The 16,019-nt window shown below is 38.2% G+C and overlaps 1 protein-coding gene across 6 annotated transcripts in view; it reads right to left on the reverse strand.

Annotated features, from left to right (window-relative positions):
* The window catches only part of LOC101546627 (melanoma antigen preferentially expressed in tumors-like), a 71,128-nt gene that overhangs the window by 8,262 nt on the left and 46,847 nt on the right, over positions 1–16,019 (reverse strand). For 2 of the 6 annotated variants that reach the window (XM_055121956.1, XM_055121955.1), the window contains exons 3-5: positions 14,082–14,207; positions 2,313–3,081; positions 1,520–1,615 (exon numbers count right to left, since the gene is read on the reverse strand). The exons of 2 other annotated variants lie outside the window; for them this stretch is intronic. In XM_055121956.1, coding sequence (XP_054977931.1) covers positions 1,520–1,575 — 56 coding nt within the window. In that variant the 5' untranslated portion in view covers positions 1,576–1,615; positions 2,313–3,081; positions 14,082–14,207. The remainder of the gene's footprint in view (positions 1–1,519; positions 1,616–2,312; positions 3,082–14,081; positions 14,208–16,019) is intronic. 2 more of the 6 variants (XM_055121959.1, XM_055121958.1) reach the window with 1 other exon arrangement.

Below are 16,019 nucleotides of genomic sequence, written 5' to 3' on the forward strand. Positions count from 1 at the left end.
GGAACTCCTCAAAGAGCTAGAAATTTTGCTTACACACAATCCAGCAATACCACTTCTGAGAATATATCTTGGGGGCACAAAAGCACACAGCAGAAATGCTATCTCCACTATGTTCATTGCAGCACTGTTCATAATAGCTAGACATTGCAAACAAACCAAGTGCCTGAAAATGGATGACTGTTTGAAGAAACTTTGGTACATCTACACAATGAAATACTATGGATCTATTACAAAAAATGAAATTATGAAATTTTCTTATATTTGGATGGACATGGAGAGTATCCTGCTGAGTGAAATAAGTCAGAAGGAGAGGGAGAGGCATAGAATGATTTGACTCATTTGTGGGATATAGATAAAGATGAAATTATGAAATTTGCTGTTCTCTGCTTTAGTCTGGAGGGTATCATTCTGAGAGAAGTTGGAGAAAGACAGAATAATCTCTGTCATATGCAGGATATAAAGAAACATAGAAAGTGCATGGCAAATGCCCAAAAGGCAACAGAAACTGAGAATTGGTCTTTGGTAGGAAGCTACCACAGAGTAGGGGAGGATTACGGGGGTGGGGGGGTGGGGGGAGGGCAAGGCAGCACTGGGACAGTGATGGAAGTAAACACTGGGAGGGGGGAGAGGTGGTTGCATAATGAGGGATAGTGTTACACCTGAAACCCTATTATTAACAGAATTGTAAACCATAGTATCTTTTTTTGGCTTTTCAGTTCACACCCGGTGATGCACAGGGGTTACTCCTGGCTTTGCACTCAGGAATTACTCCTGGCGGTGCTCGGGAGACCATATGGGATGCTGAGAATCAAAGCCGGGTTGGCCGCATGCAAGGCAAATGCCCTACCCTCTGTACTATTGCTCCAGCCCCTATCCATATTGTCTTAAATAAAAAAAGTCCTACATAAAAGGAAATTTTAGATGTCCTTTTATGTAGATCATTATAAGACATATACAAATTTGTTCATTTCTCACCTTTTCATTTTTTTCTAATTCTTTATAGACTCTCCCTTTTTCCTTTTTTTTCTTTTTCCTTTCTGTCTCCCTGTCTCTCTGTTGCTCTCTGTGTGTCTCTATCTCTCTCTCATTCTCTCTCCCTTTCCCACCCCCAGCAGTGCTCAGGACTTAGTCTAGGCTCTGCTCAGGGGTCCCTACTGGCAGGAATCTTGGAGCATATGAGGTGCCAGGCATTGATCCTGGGTCGTCCTGTTCAAGGCAGGTGCCTTCTCAGGTTTACCAGCTCCCCCATCCCTACAACTTGAAGTTGTTGCTTTCACTTTCCTCAGTTCAAAACCTGAGGGAACACTGAGCATTACTGTCTTTCACTTTGCTTCCCTATGCCTCACCCCTCCAAGCCTGAAATTTTGCCCATTTGGGCAGAGGCTGATACTCTAGAATCTTCCAGGCCTCGACTCTGCTACAGAGAACACAGTGAGACTCCAAGTGAGCCAGAGAGTTCTACTGGCTCGAAACTGGAGAAGAATGTGTTTTGCAATGAAATCACAAAAGGATGACTCACAGAGAACCTTTAAATGACAGGGGAAACAATCTTCCGGTTCCATCAGCTCTGCCCATTCCTTATCCATCGGCATGCAGGCTCTCTCCTCCAGGCAGGCTTTGTGAAGGTGCAAAAGAAGAAACAGCTGCAACCCTGGCTCGGCCAGGAATGGAACCAGCAAAGGCATCAGCCCATTTGAATGTGGGGGCCAGGAAACAGCAGAGTGGGGGCTGCACTTGCCGGCTCAGTAGTTGGGGTTCTATTCCATCACACCTCTTTTTATGACTGCCAATATTTTATTTTGTTTTTTCTAAGCTTTTTAATTAGATGTAGTCCAATTGTTCATTTTTGCTTTCATTTATTTCCTTTTTTTTTTGGTTTTTAACGGAATCACGGTGAATTGCAAAGTTACTCGTGATGGAGTATTAGGCAGCGTTCCAACACCTGTCCCCTCACTTGTGTCCACAGCCCTCCAACACAATTCCCAGGTTCACTCCCACCTTCTGCCTTTGTGGCAGACACCCTTTTTTGTCCATTTAGGCTCTGGTTGATGGCCCTGTTACCCGTAGGGCATCCTGCATATCCCTGTAGTGTCCCCTCCCCTCTGCTGTGTGTCCCCATCCCCCCAGGGGCATACTGCCTCTGAAGAGCACTTTTCCAGTTCTTTGTTTATGCTGCCTTTGGGCGTTTGTTATTCCCCTACCTTATTTCTTTATATCCCCCATAAGAGAGTCCTTCCGTGTCTGTCTCTTTCCCCCATCTGAGATCTCTGGGCATGATTCTCTTCCAATCCTCATGGCTCTTTTGGACTCACCTTTTGGATCTGTTTCTGAATTCAGCCTCCCACGCTTTCCCACTGTCATCTCCAGCAGAGGCTGGAAAAGAAAACAGAACTCCCTGGTGGGCAGGACAGTCCCTGAGCTAACTCATCTCCAGCCCGAGAGAAAAAATAGAAGCAGACTCGATTCTTCATAAAGGGTTTCTGCAGGGGCACAGAAGTCAGCAGCGAGGTTTTCTTTCCCGGAACCTGCAAGCCTGTGTGTCTGAGGGGGACGAGGGGCAAGGGGCAAGGAAAGTCCTTCTGAAAACAGAATGCCTGGATTGTAAAGCTAATCTATATTTTCATTGCTAATTTTATTTGCTGGCTATGCTGAGTCTGTGAAAGCCGCTCTACTGAAAACCTTTGCTGCCAGTGGAAATACAATCAGTTTATCTTACTTCTTCCCTCTTAAGCATCATGGTTGCACAGAGCCTGTAAAAATGAAATGCCTCCCAGCTTCTGTTGCTTCTCTGTGACTGAATGCTTCGAAAAGAAGTGGCTTTAACTCTCTGTGGGACTGATTTGAAATTCTCCTTTGAATTATCTTCTCTAAGAACTGCCACCAATCTGTGTGCTCAGAACTCCAGTTCTCCTGTTAATTTTGCTTTACATTTGTGGTTGAAAGCCATTTGTGTTCTCATTTGAAAGAAATAAATATTACATGTATTACTAGTAATACAATGTAAAGTAGTATACTTGGTAGAAGAATGGATTGTCTGCGTTACTTTAAAGCATTTGTGAGAAATTCTTTTCTTCAGGAGTCCTGGGGAGAGGAAGAGAGAAATATTACCAGCTTTCTATTTAGTTCTGGGATGTACTTTGAGGCTGTCTTCACAGGGGCCCCCTGGGAGGGGGCCAGGTTGAGTTTTCCTCCCAGTCCCAAAGTCCTGGCAGTCAAAAACCTCCAGAACCCAGCTACAGCCATACTCAAGGCCACTCTCCACACGCTTGAATGAGCCTCACACGTGAAGGAACTGACAAAAGAACCCAGGTATGCGGGACCCGTGGCTGAGATCTCCAAGCCTGCTCGGATCGGAACTGGGCCTCCTCCACCCAGATCCCCCGTTTTCCACTAGCTTGGCAGTCACACCCACAAACTGCCCCCGGTGCCATGTAGTCTTATCAATGGCCAAGATCCAGAGGCTATAAAACAAAGCTCCTGGAAGAAAGCAATGCAGAATCTCACACGGCAGAGCCTGGCAAGCTACCCATGGCATGTTCGATATGCCCAAAACAGTAACAATAATAGGCCTCATTCCCCTGGCCCTGAATTCGACAGGATCAAATGAGATGTTGCTGGCGCCCACTCGAGCAAATCGATGAACAGAGTTTTGTTAATGGGACGACAATGATACAGTGACACAGTGTGGGATACAGAAAAACATAATATGAGACTTACTACCCAAGGGCAGTAGAAATAAGAGCCAGGTGGATTGGTCCATGGTTGGAAGTCTGCCCCAAGTACTGGGGGGAAAGGCAATTGGGATAAAGAAGGGACCACTATGACAAAGATAGTTGGAAATAATCACTCTGGGCTGCGTGCTGAAAATATGTAAGGAAAAACATGATGACCTCTTAGTATCCATATTGCAAACCATAATGCCCAAAAGGAGGTTGAGGGCGGAGAGAGAAGGAAAGTGCCTGCCATAGAGATCTGGGCTGGGTTGAGGGTGGTGGGAGGTAAACTGGAGACATTGGTGGTGGGAAAGCTACACTGGTGGAAGGTTATATACACTGGTGAAACACTGTATGACTGAAACCCAACCATGAACAGTTTTGTAACTCTGTGTCTCATGGTTATTCAATAAAAAATAAGTATTATATTTTGTAGAAAATGATTTTGAACATGAAAGGAATATTGTCCCGAGTTTATGAGATGTTATTCTGTTTTGTTAACAGAGTTTTGTTAACATATATATACATATATGTGTATATATGTATATATTATAGTACACGTATATATGTGTATAATACACATATATGCATATATATGTATATATTATAATAGTTTCTGTATCAAGTCATCTGTTTTTGGACATGAATTGTTTTCACATTTTAACTATTTTGAATAGTGCTACAATGAACATAGGAGCAGAACTGTCTTTTATGATTAGAGTTTTGGGGCCCTTAGTATAAATGCCAAGAAATCAAGTTTCTGGATTTTATGGAAGCTCAGTTCTTAATTTCTTCATTTATTTATGGGAGGAGCAGTTGGGGCAACACCCTACAATACTCAGGCTTACTCCTAGCTCCTTGTTTACGAAGTACTCCTAGTGGTACGCAGGGGACCATATGAGATGCCTGGGATCAAAGCCAGGATAGTGCCCTATCCACTGTACTATCTCTATAGACCCAATTCTTAGTATTTTAGAAGTGCCATATTGTTTTTAAAGGGTTAAAACAGTTGCCATTCCCACCATCAATAGATGAGAGTTTGTTTTTTGCCATATGCATGCCAACACTAATTGTTTTTGTTCATTTTGAAGTTTGCTCAGCTTCATTGATGTGAGATATCTTTTTTTCAAATTTTCATTACATTAATACCCACAGCAGACAGAGACATTTCTTTAAAAAAAAGCTTCGAACCAAACTCCTTGATGAACAATGATGCAGAAATACTCAACAAAATATTAGCAAACAGAATCCAATAGCGTATAAAAAGTAATACATCAAGATCGAGTGGAATTTACCCAGGGATGCAAGTATGGTTCAACACAGACAAATTAATATAATGCACCACATCAGTAAAAGGAAAGATAAAAATCTTATGATCATATCATGCAATGCAGAGGAAGCTTTGACAAGATTTAACATTTATTTATAATAAAAGCGTTTAACAAAATAGGAATGGAAGGGACCCTCCGATAACAAGCCCATAGCAAATATTATTCTTTTTTAAAATTTTTTAATTAGTGAATTACTGTGAGGTACAGTTACAGACTTACAAATTTTCATGTTTGCATTTCAGTCATACAATGGTCGAATGCCCATCCCTCCACCAGTGCCCATTTTCCACCACCAATGGTCCCAGCAACCCTCCCACCACCCCCACCCTGTCCTCCCCCCACCCCACCCCGCCTCTGTGGCAGGGAATTCGCTTTTGCTCTCTCTCTCTCTCCTTTTGGTGTTGTGGTTAGCAGCAAATATTATTCTTAATGGTGAAAAACTTAAAGCATTCCCACTGAGATCAGGTACAAGGCAAGAATGTCCACTATCTTCACTCTTATTCAACATTGTATTGGAAATCCTAGCAACAGCAATAAAGCAAGAAAAGGAAATCAAAGGGTTAAAAGTGGGAACAGAAGAATTCAAATTAGTTCTATTTGAGGATGACATATTATACATAGAAGACCCAAAAGTGTCCATACAAAAAAACCTTCTAGAAACCATAGACTAATACAGCAAAACCACTGGCTGCAAAGTCAATACACAAAGCTTGGTCACATTCTTATAATAAAATGATTCAGAAGAAAAAGAGATGAAATAATCTATCCCATTTAAAACAGTGTCCAAGAACATCAAGTACCTAGGAATCAACTTGACAAAAGAAGTGGGAGAACTATATCATGAAAACTTTGAAACACTTAAGAAATATAAAAAGATTTTCGGAAATGGAAAATATTCCATGCATTTGGATTGGAAGAATCAAAATGACTATCCGACCTAAACTACTATATATATTCAATGCAACCCCTATTTAAAATTCAAACGACATTCTTCAAGGACTTAAAACAGACCATTATAAAGTTTGTATGGAATCATAAGACTCCAAATAGCCAAAACTATATTGAAAGATAAGAAAATGTGGGGGGTATCTCATTATCTGCATAGCTTGACATTATACTATAAAGTCATAATGATCAAAACTGCATGGTATTGAAATAAAGACAAGACTCCCTGACCAGGAATAAGGATGAACTCCCTAACCAATGGATAAGAATATAATATCCAAGGACAGACACTTCCCCCCACACACATATAGTCAGCTAATATTTGACAAAGGACCTGAGGGCATGAAATGTAGTAGACAACCTCTTCAACAAATGGTGCTGGCAAAACTGGATAACCACATGCAAAATTTTAAAATTGGATCCATATCTTACACTTTACACAAAAGTCAATTCAAAGTGGATTAAAGACCTTAAGATCAGAACACAAGCTATAAAATACATTAAGGAAAATATGAGCAGAACACTCCAACGTTTGGACATCAAAGGTGTCTCCAGTTAAACAACACCACTGAAAAAGGTGACATAAATAAAAATTATTTTTAATTTGAAGTAATTATTTCAATTTAAAGAGTTTCTACATGCAAAAGAAACATAAGCTGAAACTGAAAGGCAGCTAAGTTAACGGGAAAAAATATCTGCCATCAACCATTCAGATAAAGGGTTGATATCCAGGATATGTAAAGCACTCACAAAAATCAACAACAAAGTCCATAAACCCCATCAAAAATGAGGAGAGGTAATCAACAGACACTTTTCTGAGGAAAACCAACATATAACCAACAGGCATATGAGCAAGTGTTTATTATCACTTATCAGTGAAATCCAAATCAAGAAAACAATAGATAGCAGTGACAATGCTACATATCAAAAATACTATGAACTATCTGTGTTGGTGGGGGTGTGATGGAAACTCTCAGTCACTTCTGCTGGAAAGTGAATTAAACCCCTATAATTAAACCCCTGATTAAACCCCTATGAAAAACAGTATGGTTCTCAGTAAACTTAAACTGAGCTTACATAGGATCTCCAAATTCCACTTTGGGGCATTTACCGCCAGGATACAAAAAACATTCATTCAAAATAACAACTGTTTATTTTTTTGAAGTAAATAGATTTTATTTAGAGGTTTCTGAGGGAAGGAGGAAGGGATAAGTGGGAGAGAGAATAGTGAAAATAATACGCTCAAGAGAGAATGCGGGCTTCTCCAAAGGTGGAGGAAACCCCTACACATAACCGAGCTTTAGACACAGAAGTTAAGAACCACTTTTTAAATTAAAGTTTTTATAAAATTAAACTATTATTTATTGCAGCACTCAGTACAATTACTAAGACTTGAATCAACATAAATGTCCAATAACAGGTCAGTGGGTCCTGAAGTTCTGGTATACATGCACAAAAGACTACTATACATCAGTAAGGAATGATGAAATCATGCAATTTGCTGCATTATGAATGAAACTGGAAGATATAATGCTAAACAAAGTAAGCTAGAAGTATACATACATAGTGATTTCGCTTATCTGTGGTATTTTAACTGGATAAGGAAATGCAATGCTTTAAAGAAGGCATGCTTATATCACCCTTATTCCCAAAGTATAAGAAGGAAAAGGAAAAATAGTGAGTGGAGTGCGGGAAAAAACAAGAAATATGAGTAGCAAGAGATGGTAAGGGTCCAGATATATCAGTGGTGTTAAAGAATGACAGAGCTAAATATCCAAACCATATCAACTAGACTGAAATCATAAGACCCAAACTTAAATAAACAAACTAAAAAGGTACATGCCAAGATGGCAGTCTAGATTGAAATTATGAGACTTAAAATTCAGTAAACTAACTAAAAAAGGTGTATGTTAAAATGGCAAGCTAATCTACCACGAACCTATGGCAAGCATTATCATCAATGGAGAAAAACTAAGGGCCTTTCCTCTAAGATCGGGGACAAGACAAGGATGCCCACACTCACCACTTCTCTTTAATATAGTACTGGAAGTATTAGCAATAGCCATCAGGCAAGAAAAAGATATTAAGGGGATTCAGATCGGAAAGGAAGAAATCAAGATCTCACTATTCGCAGATGATATGATACTATACCTAGAGAAGCCTAAAAGCTCTAGTAAGAAACTCTTAGAAACAATTGACCTGTACAGTAAAGTCGCAGGCTATAAAATCAATACCCAAAAATCCATGGCCTTCCTATATGCAAACAATGAGACAGAGGAAAGGGACATGAAAAAAACAATCCCATTCACAATCGTGCCCCAGAAAATCAAATACCTTGGAATCAGCTTAACTAAAGAAGTAAAGGACCTCTACAAAGAAAACTATAAAACGCTACTCCATGAAATAAAAGACGACATGAGGAAATGGAAACATATCCCCTGCTCATGGATAGGGAGAATAAACATTGTCAAAATGGCAATACTCCCCAAAGCATTATACAGATTTAACGCGATCCCTATAAGGATACCCATGGCATTCTTCAAAGAAACGGATCAAGCAATCCTGATATTTACATGGAACAATAAACGCCCACGGATAGCTAAAACAATTCTTGGGGAAAAGATGATGGGAGGCATCACCCTCCCCAACCTTAAACTCTACTACAAAGCGGTAACAATTAAAACAGCATGGTACTGGAACAAAGGCAGAGCTGAAGACCAATGGAACAGGGTGGAATATCTCTACACACAACCTCAAATGTATAATCATCTAATCTTTGATAAGGGAGCAAGATATGTGAAGTGGAGCAAGGAAAGCCTCTTTAACAAATGGTGCTGGCACAACTGGACAACCACATGTAAAAGAATGGGCTTAGACCTCAACCTGACACCATGCACAAAAGTCAGATCAAAATGGATTAAAGACCTCAACATCAGACCACAAACCATAAGGTACATTGAAGACAAGGTCAGCAAAACCCTCCACGATATTGAAGATAAAGGTATCTTCAAAGATGACAAGGAACTAAGAAATCTAGTAAAAACAGAGATCAACAAATGGGACTACACTGAACTAAAAAGCTTCTGCACCTCAAAAGATACAGTGACCAAAATACAAAGACTACAGAATAGGAAAGGATATTTACACAATACCCATCAGAGAAGGGGTTGATATCAATGGTATATAAAGCACTGGTTGAACTCTACAAGAAGAAAACATCCAACCCCATCAAAAAATGGGGCGAAGAAATGAACAGAAACTTTACCAAGGAAGAGATACGAATGGCCAAAAGGCACATGAAAAAGTGCTCTGCATCACTAATCATCAGAGAGATGCAGATAAAAACAACCATGAGATATCACATCACACCACAGAGACTAGCACACATCCAAAAGAACAAAAGCAACCGCTGTTGGAGAGGATGTGGGGAGAAAGGGACCCTTCTACACTGCTAGTGGGAATGCCGACTAGTTCAGCCCTTTTGGAAAACAATATGGACGATTCTCAAAAAACTAGAGGTTGAGCTCCCAGAGGAGCAAAAAAGTATAGTCGAAATGACATCTGCACTTATATGTTCATCGCAGCACTGTTTAAATAGCCAGAATCTGGAAAAAACCCTAGTGCCCTAGAACGGATGACTGGTTGAAGAAACTTTGGTACATCTATATAATGGAATACTATGCAGCTGTTAGAAAAAATGAGGTCATGAAGTTTGCATATAAGTGGATCAGCATGGAAAGTATCATGCTAAGTGAAATGAGTCAGAAAGAGAGAGATAGACATAGAAAGATTGCACTCATCTGTGGAATATAAAATAATAGACTAGGAGTCTAATACCCAAGAATAGTAGAAATAAGTACTAGGAGGTTGACTCCATGGCTTGGAGGCTGGTCTCTCATTCTGAGCAACTCAGAGAAGGGAGCACCAAGTAAAATGTGGTCGGAGGTCATGCGGGGGAGGAGTGACGCGTGCAGAATGTAGACTAGAGACTGAACACAATGGCCGCTCAACACCTTTATTGCAAACCACAACACCTAATCAGAGAGAGAGAGAATGAAAGGGAATACCCTGCCATAGTGGCAGTTTGTGGGGGAGACGGGACTGGGGAGGGTAGGAGGGACGCTGGGTTTACTGGTGGTGGAGAATGGGCACTGGTGAAGGGATGGGTTCTCGAACTTTGTATGGGGGAAACATGAGCACAATAATGTATAAATCTGTAACTGTACCCTCATGGTGATTCACTAATTAAAAATAAATAAATAAATAAATAAAATGGCAGGCTAGATTGAAATCATGAGACGTAAGATTCAGCAAGCTAACTAAAAAGGTGTATGACAAGATGTCAGGCTAGACCGAAATCATGGGACCCGAACTTAAACAAACTAAAAAGGTGCATGTCAAGATGGCAGGCTAGGGTGGGAGATTGGGAAGTAGAGGGAACTGGGAACACTGGTAGAGGGAAGATGAAACAAATGGTGGGACCAGTGATTGAGCATTGTACATTGAAAACCCAGCTATGAATGTCATTGTAAATCATGATGCTTTTATTAAAATAAAATTTGGGGAATATAGTTGGATTTAAATTTTTTAAAGTCTTAGCTATTATAGATTCTCAAACATAATTCTACATGAAATTTGGGTCAAAATGAAGTTGCTGTATCAGACCTTTGTGGACTTTGAAGACAACATTTAAGATAGTTAGAGGTTTATATACATATATGAAAGAATTTTACAGTTTAAAAAATTAAAAAGAAAAAGGCACAAAATGGGCTAAGTATCTAAAGATTTTTAAAAGTAAGTTATAAGTACTTAAGAAAGTATGGCAAAACTCTCTCAAACTCAGTGTAGGGAAATACATTCTAACCTTGAGTCATGTTCAAAAGGCCACAAAGTAAAATGTGAATCAGTTTGACTGCAAAAATATTGAACATATGCCAATGATAGCACAGCGGGTAGGGTGTTTGCCTTGCTTGCGGCCAACCCGGGTTCAATTCCCAGCATCCCATATGGTCCCCTGAGCACCGCCAGGCGTAATTCCTGAGTGCAGAGCCAGGAATAACCCTTGTGCATCGCCGAGTGTGACCAAAAAAAAGCAAAAAAAATATTGAACATATATGGTGACAATACCATAAGAAAATAATAAGGCAACTAGACCCCCAAAGTTAAGTATTTGCAGCATATACCAAATATATAAAGGATTCCATCAATGAAGGAAGAAAAGTTGAAAATTCCATATCAAATACAAAATTGGTATGTAGAGAAATATATTCAAAACAGTCCCCAAACATGATGTGTGAAAACATACAAATAAATGACACTGAAATGCTATTTCTTATTTACCATACAGAAAATATTTTAAAAGGAGGACAACATGTTTTCTTAATAAGGCTGTGGAGAAACAGACATACATTTCTAATGGATATACAAACCAATTACAACCAGTTTGGAGAGAAATTGAGAAGTACAAAACTACATGTGTGTACTTCAACAGAGTTATGATACTGGCTTAAACGTGGCCAACCTGGATTCAATCCTCAGCAACATAGAAGTGACCCTTGATTCACAGACCCAGGAGTAAACAAGAACCACTGGATTTGCTCCTTCCTCATAAAAAAGCTACATGTACACATAACTTTAGCAATCATCCCGTTACTGTGAATATAACTTCTATAGATATTTCCACCAGTACAAGAGCAGTATGGTCAAGGTTATCCATCACTGTATTGTTAAGAACTGCAAAAATATGAAAAAACACTTAAATGCTCATGTGTTGCTGAGCAATTAAATGTGAGTACACAATGTTGTCCAGCATAGCCATTTAAAAAAATTAAAAGCTTTCTACAGAATGATAAGGAGGGATTTCCTGGAGTGTGCTTGAGTGAAAAGGGGAAAATGCAAAAGACTGTGTGCAGAACTTAGTTTTACCCTTCATTTAACAAATATAGAAATGGAATTAATCATATGTATATCTGCTCCTGTGTAAAAATAAATGCAGTAAAGTTTAAACCAGAAACTGAAGTTTGGTTATCGACAGTAGAATAGGAAAGGCATGGGAAAAAAGTGAGGAATTTAAAATGTTTAAAGGGATATACACGATAATCTTTCAATACTTGTATTGCAAACCAAAAGGAGAGAGCGAGTGAATGAGTGACAGTGTGTGTGTGTGTGATAGAGAGAGAGAGAGAGAGAAGAAAAGTCCCTGCCATAGAGGCAGGCTGGGGGTAGGGGGTAGCAGGAGGGAAACTGGGGACATTGGTGGTGGAAATATACACTGGTGAAGAGAAAGGTATCGGAACACTGTATGACTGAAACCCCATCATGAACAACTTTTTAAAAGCGAGAAAAAAAATGTTTAAAGGGATGGAGATATGACGATACTTTGAGTTGACTTCTCTTTAATTGTTAAGGGTTGACCTATACTCTTTAAATTACAGTGATATTTCACATGTATGAAAAAATTGTTTTATTTCTTTGAAGCATCTATTTTTCAATTTATTATAGTTAAGGTGTGTATTTACAATGATGTTGACATTACAGCAGTTTTAATGCAGTTATCTCACCACATCACGAATCTAAGGACCCAAGATACCAAATTTTAATAAACAAAATCAAACTATAATGTGGAAAAGGCACGAACTTAAAGACAGTCACCAACAAACTAATCTAAATTATAAATAAATGCCTTAAACATACTAAACTAGTGAAGAAGAAAAGAAGATTGTGAGTGAACATCTTAAGATGCTAGTAAGAGAGAGAGAGCTATATAGGACACCAAAACAAACAAAAGGAGCTTTCAATGCCCAAGTAACAGTAATTCAAAAGAAAAATTAATGGTATTATAGTTTGATTATAACTCATAGAAAGACATAATTAATCATGATATAATTTTAATAACTTATTTGAATCACTAATGATAAAAATAAAATGTTTGCATAAAATTTAAAAATTTGCAGAAAACTAAAAGGAGATAAATTTTCTGGAGAATTCCAGTGACTAAATAACTTTCTGGAGAATTCCAGTGACTAAATACGATGGCAATGAGGAAAATACAAAATTACCATTAGGCAATACTTTATAATTGTTGGGGCAAAATTCCCAGATGGGTTCTAAAATAGTGTTTCTGATAAGAAACAGGAACAGGTTGTCTTCACGGTTTTAAGGAATACCTACACACCCTGCCACAGAGGCAGGGTGGGGTGGGGGGAGATGGGATTTGGGGGGAGGGATACTGGGTTTATTGGTGGTGGAGAATGGGCACTGGTGGAGGGATGTGTTTGTGAACATTGTATGAGGGAAAAACAAGTTCTAAAATGTGTGAATCTGTATCTGTACCCTCATGGTGATTCACTAATTAAAGAATAAAATATAAAAAATTCAAAAAAAGGAATACCTACGCAATATTTATATATGAAAGAAAAATAGTATCACTACATTTGAGCTACATAATGTTTACCACCATAATCAAATTACCAAGATGACTGTAATCAGTAATATGGATGTAACGTAGCCCCTGACAGGGTCCTTTCGGATGGGAATCTAGAATTAAATCCCAATAATATGTATGCTTTTACTTCTGGAGAAAACCAGGAGGCCTCAAGTGGCCTCAGCACAAGTTCCCTCCCTTTTGTTTTCTCATGCGTAAGATACACTAGCCAATGAAACTTTCTTATATGGGTTTAGGCACAGTGCTTGCTTATACCTAAACATTAGGATTTGGTTTCCTACAAACGCACAGAACTACTCATACAAATTATAAATGAGCCATATGTCACTTCATTCTCTTTTCACTATAAAAACTGCCCTAGTTCTAGCTCCTAGTTTTATACCCTTTTCAGTATTACAATACCTGTGAGACCCTACAGGCCTAACTCATCCAGGCTTTGAGTAAATGTTAATAATAAACTGGTATGGAGTTCTTTCACCCAGTATAGAGTGCCAGATACTCAGCCACCTCAAGAAGCTGGGAAGGAAATCCTTCCTTCACCACTGAGATGAAGTGGGGTTGGGAGGTGAAACCACTATTCTTGCCAAAAATACCAAACTTTAGTCATAATAATACCTATAAACCCAAATTGAAAGTCTATAAAAATACCTGACCAGTGTCTTCAATGGTGGCAATCAGGGTTGTGGTGACACTGAGAGCTGGAGGAACTATAGGAGTCTAGAAGACTACTGAGAAATGCTGGTTCAAATGTAATGCAGTATCCTGATTGAGATTCTGAAATCGAGAAAATGACATAGATTGACAGCATTTGAAAACTCAAGTTCTTTAAAAGTCTATAGGTTACTTATTAGTATTGTTTATACTTAATTTTATACTTTTGATTAACTTTCTATGGTTATAAATAATGTAAATATTCGATATTAGGTCCAAAGGATAGTAAAGCAGATATGGCATATGCCCTGCATACAGCCTATTCTAGTTTGTTCTCTTGCACCACATATGGTACTCTAAGGCCTCCAGGAGTAACCCCTGAGCACAGAGTCAGGAATAAATCCTGAACATAGCCAGGTATAAACCAAAATCTATTTTTTTAGAAAAGCAATTGGTGTTAACTAAAACTGGGTGAAGACTTCAATATTACTTTCTATAACTTTACTGCAAATCTGAAATTGCTCTACTAGTGGTAGCAGTAGAATTATTATCATTTTACTATCATTATTTTATTTGAGGCTATACCCAACTGTTATCACAGATTAATCCTGGCTCTTTTCTCAGGGATTGCTCCTGGAACTGCTAAGAAATGAATCAGCCTGTGCAAAGCCAGCACTCTGTTGTCTATATTATCTCACTGGCCCCCAAAATATTTAAGAATTTTAAATGATGAAACATGGGCTAGAGAGTACAGGATTTAAGGCACTTGTCTGGCATGCTGCCAACCCAGTTTTATCTCCCCTACTATATGGTCCCACCACTACCAAAAGATGTGACCCCCCAAAAATATAGAGTAGAAAAATATTCAAAAGGAAGATATTTTTCCATCATCATGCTTTTTTTTTCAAAAAAGACAAAACCAGGGGTTAAAGTGAAGTGGCAACAGGTTATGCAATTTAAATATAGCAATAATGAGAATGGACACCAAGATGGTTACATGTCATATCACATCCACTTACAAATGAATTAACCATATTTTCCACAGTAAGAGTAATTTTCTGTTTTATTAACGAAAAGGGTTTGTAAAAATGGGTAGAAGATGTCAATCTGACAGTATTTCTCGCACTAAAACTTTTCCGGTGGGTGTGGTAAGACATATAAAGAAATACGGGTGTGAAACTACACTCCAAAAATTTCTACGGTAGTCTAAATCTATGGCAAATCCATAAAATTTCATTTTAAAAACTAAAAATTAATTGAAAGTGTTAGAGTTAGCTCACCATAGGAAATCAAAATGCAGTTATCTCTGAGACATATTTTAATATGTATCTGCTCTTAATATCAGAAAAGCATTTAAACACAAAAGAAATTAAATACAACAGAAAAAAGTATATATACACGTAATATATAGTTCATTTTACAATTTTAACCATGGGATATTAAAATACCTTCAAATTAAAATGCAAAGAGAAACTAGATACTCTTTACACAGGCTGTTTTAGAGGATTAAAGAGCGCTTAAAGGATTAACCATACAATTGAAGAGACTCTCACTTAAGGATAGGGTAATACATGGAGGGTTAAATGGAAATGGCTCTTGAGCCTGATTATTTTTCTGTTTAAGTTTTTCTATTTCCCTGGTAGGTTTCCAACTATATTATTTTTATATTTGTTATGAACAACATTCTTCTTATTTTTCTATTTTTGATATTTAAATATTATTTTTATTTTTAAATAGTCATACATACAAACTATTTTACTTTTTAATAATAGTGACTAAAAAATAGGCATCGTGTTTTACAATCTAACAATGCTGTCAATGCCTATTGTCTTCTTACTCTCTAAACTTTGACCCTGCGTTATTTATGCCAATACAATTTAGAAAAAAGACACTGTTATCATTTACCTAATTGGAAAAAGTTTTGTAAAATGTGGT

This window comes from Sorex araneus, chromosome X, assembly GCF_027595985.1.
Source record: "Sorex araneus isolate mSorAra2 chromosome X, mSorAra2.pri, whole genome shotgun sequence".
Taxonomy (NCBI): Eukaryota; Metazoa; Chordata; class Mammalia; order Eulipotyphla; family Soricidae; genus Sorex; species Sorex araneus.